This window comes from Plasmopara halstedii, assembly GCF_900000015.1.
Source record: "Plasmopara halstedii genome assembly, contig: Scaffold_1343, whole genome shotgun sequence".
NCBI classification, from domain to species: Eukaryota; Oomycota; class Peronosporomycetes; order Peronosporales; family Peronosporaceae; genus Plasmopara; species Plasmopara halstedii.
The window spans coordinates 470616-474345 of NW_020188258.1; the positions used below are offsets into that span (position 1 = coordinate 470616).

A 3730-nucleotide genomic window follows, 5' to 3' on the forward strand; every position below is an offset into this window, starting at 1 on the left:
CGCGACAAACAATTTTCCTTCGCAAGCAGATTGGCTGCGATCAGTAGAGCCGAATGCCCCAATTCGATGGGTTCAGGAATTTCGATGCGTGAACAATGCGAGCGAGATACCAAAGCTCCCGCAAACGATGATCAACGAGCTGTTTGACCAGATGCATGGATGATCGACGTTCTCGACAATCGATTTGCAAAAGGGATACCATCAGATGCGGATCGCCGAGAGCTCGAGAAAGTACACCGCATTCTATGCCTTTCCGGAAATACACCACTGGTGCGTGGCATCCATGGGACTTGCTGGAATGCCAGGCTCATGGAGCTGATTGATGCGATCAATCTTTTCTCATCTCATTTTCGTTGTCGTGTACCTCGATATCATTTGCGTGTTCAGTCGGACAAGGGAGCTGCATCGCGAGCATTTGAGAGCATTGTTCGAGTTGCTGCGAGAGAACGAGCTGTATGCGAATCGCAAAAATGTCAGTTCAGACAGAGCGAGATCAATTTTCTGGGTCACAACGTCGACAGCTAAGGAATCGACATGGATCCAAAGAACTATATAAGCGTTGCCGGCACCGACGAGTACAAAGGAATTGCAGGGGTTCTTGGGACTCGCGGGCTATTACCCCGGTTCACCCCGTCCTACGCAGAGATTGTGTTGCCTATAAGCGAGTTACTCAAGTCGAGCAATGAATGGGGATGGAGGGATCACCATCAACACGCATTTCACAGGATCAAACTTGTGTTGCAACAAGCACCAGTGCTGCGACTCCCAGTTTTCAAAAAGACGTTTATGCTTTCGACACTCTGGAACTAGCGTGGGAGGAGTGCTGTCGCAAGAGGTCAAAGAAAAAGATCTACCAATTGTGTTCCACAACAAGAAGCTGAGCGACACAAGACGGAGATGGCCAGCGCATGACCAAGAGCTGTACGCCGTGAAGTTGTGTATTGCAAAATGGAGACCTTATCTGTACGGAACCCAGTTCGTTGTGTTTACGGATAACTCATCGTGCAAGTGGCTGAAGTCAAGACTACAAGAGTCAGGAAGACTGGCGAGATGGCTGGACTTCTTTGCAGAGTACGACCTTGAGCTGATTCATCGACTTCGCAAGGAGAATGTAGTCGCAGATGCCTTGTCAAGACAAGAAATCAATTTGGCATGTATCCCGATGGAGAAGTTCAAAACACACTCAACTCGGTGTCGAGGAGCGACATGAGCTTGATATATGGAATGCAGAGCCTTCCAAAGTATGAAGGATACCTAGAAAACAAAGAAGAGAAGAGAATGGTGCTCGAGGCGAACAACCTTCACGCAAAGTTGGAGAAGAGCACGAGAGAGAAATTTGAGCATACAAGGAGGACGAGCTCTATACCAAGATAATGTAAGGCAGGGGAGACACGACCAACTTGACAATGGAAGATGGACTGATTACCCCCGCATGTCAGAGAACCAGGTGAAGCAGCTGTGTGGTTTTGAAAGTCGAGAGCTGAAGCTGACAATACTGAACAACCATCACGACGCACCGACAGCAGCGCACCCAGGCATCGAGCATATCGCCAACGCTGTCAAGTTGTGATTCTGTTGGAAGAGCATGCTTGAAGACATTAAGACGATTGTGCGAACGTGCAAGACGTGCATGCGGTACAATACCTCGAGCCAGAAGAAGCAAGGATTGATGCAACCGATCGCGATTCCAGAAGATTGTTGGGATTCGGTCAGCATGGACTTCATTAACAGACCACCAGAGTCCGAGGGATGCGACTCGATACTCGTAGTGGTTTGCAAATTATTCAAGAGAGCTGTTTACATTCCAACCAAGCAGACAGGACAGTAACAGCACACGATACAGCCAAATTGTTCTTCAAGTGGCGAGATACTTTGGGCTGCCATAGCAGATCATCTCGGATAGAGACCCAAAGTTTGTGTCAACGTTTTGGAGTGGACTCATGGACAGGATGGGCGTCAAACTATCGATGACAGTGGCCCATCGAGCGCAAGCCGACGGACATACGGCGAGACAGAATCGAACGCTGACAGACTCCCTGCGTTGTCTCGTGTCGAATGACGGCGACGATTGCAAGGAGTGGTTGGCGACCATAGAGTATGCGCACGCAACTCTGACGCCGTCATCTACCGGGTTTAGTCCCTTCGAAGTGGATGCGGGACGACCGCCACGAAATCCGATGGGCATCTCGGAGAACGAGCTGGCAAAAATATTCACAACAAGGAGGCAAGACGTCATCCATTTGGCGCAGTGATCGCTTCAAGCAGCTCAGGAGCAGCAGAAACGATTCTACGATTGCAAGCGACGCACTGAAAGCTTCGAGGTTGGAGAATGGGTACTGCCAACTCGAAAACCATCACCATTCATGACGCTGTGCAAGATCAAGACAACAGCAGCAAGAAACTTGTCGCCAGATACATTGAACCGTTCAAGATTCTCGAGAAGCTGTCGAACTACGTGTACCGATTGAAGTTGCCAGAATTCATGCGATTGATGAACGAGGTGTTTAACGTGGAGCAACTGAAGAAGTGTCTCGACAACCCAAGCGTATTCGAAGGAAGACCGCAGCAAAGGAGCACACCTTTTGTGGTGCAGGAAAACAAACTTACGTACGTCATCGAAGCCCTATGGAAGATATAGACATTCAAAGGGAGACAGCAGTTTCTAGTGAAATGGGCAGGCTATCCAGGAGACTAGAACACGTTGGAGAGCGAGCAAAACATTCGCCATGTGTCACCTTGGAAGTCGTTGTTGAAGGACTTGGAGGCAAGGACTCAACAACTAAGGCGGGAGAATGTAACCAATTAACTGTGCGCTGGTTAACGAGTACCAGTTATCCAAAGAGGTTCTAGAATATAAAAAGAAGATCACCGAAACCAAGACGGAGACATTCCAGAACACACTCATTGGATAGGAGCAAATGCACGTTAGCCAATAGTATTGCATATTACGTACACGTAGCATTATAACTGGATGTAAGTTCTTTAACCCAGGATTCTAACGCTAAGCAAAGGTCACTCTTGAACTTGCCGCCTAGTGCTCAGGTCACATGAAACCCCGTTATATACACGGACAGGCTATTCCCGTTACATGAACGCTCCTGGAATTATCACAATAACGCATTCTCATAGCTTGTGGTGTCTCCAGGCGAGCAATTATCGCCCCTGACCCATGGCCACCAGCTCTCCAGCCCCATCATTTTCTTAGTGTCCCAATATTAGGTACGTGGACATATCATGTTCCAGCATCGCAGAATATGCTGTCCCTAACGACCTGGTCGTGGGATTGAATATAAGTGCTATCAAGTGCAACGGAGCTGCTACGAACCACGCACAAATAGAGCTTCAAGTGCTATCGTCTTCACAAGTATTGATACTTTAGCTTCTCATATACAGTGTAATTCGAACTTCATAAAATTGTACAATTATATTCTACAATTATACGACTGGAAAAACAAATACTTCACAATTACTAAGAGATTGATATACTTAATATTGAGTCTTAAGTAGTAGTCAATATGTCTATTCTACCATTTATGTAAACGCAATGCATATCATATGGGTAGCAGCAACAAACCTCGTCTTTACAGAGCCACCATCCTCGTCCGTACTCATTAAAGGAGTCTCTTTTTGTGCTATAGTGTAATGTATACATAACGTTATAGGAAGGATCTCAAGCATATGAGACAGCGTCAAACAAAAGAATGCTAATCAACCTAGGTACGAATCGCGA

The 3730-nt window shown here is 47.0% G+C and overlaps 2 protein-coding genes across 2 annotated transcripts; one reads left to right on the top strand and one right to left on the bottom strand.

The window, feature by feature from the left end:
- Nucleotides 1-1435: 1435 nt before the first annotated feature.
- PHALS_01118 (uncharacterized protein) lies at nt 1436-1884 on the bottom strand (the record flags this gene model as incomplete). Its single annotated transcript, XM_024730921.1, has 2 exons — nt 1436-1762; nt 1837-1884. The coding sequence occupies 2 exons, from the start codon at nt 1882-1884 to the stop codon at nt 1436-1438; spliced, it is 375 nt and encodes a 124-aa protein (XP_024581150.1).
- A 445-nt stretch (nt 1885-2329) lies between these two features.
- Nucleotides 2330-2850, top strand: PHALS_01119 (FOG: Transposon-encoded proteins with TYA, reverse transcriptase, integrase domains in various combinations; the record flags this gene model as incomplete). Its single annotated transcript, XM_024730922.1, has 2 exons — nt 2330-2607; nt 2679-2850. 2 exons carry the CDS (start codon nt 2330-2332, stop codon nt 2848-2850), a joined length of 450 nt encoding a protein of 149 aa, XP_024581151.1.
- Between the last annotated feature and the right edge of the window lie 880 nt (nt 2851-3730).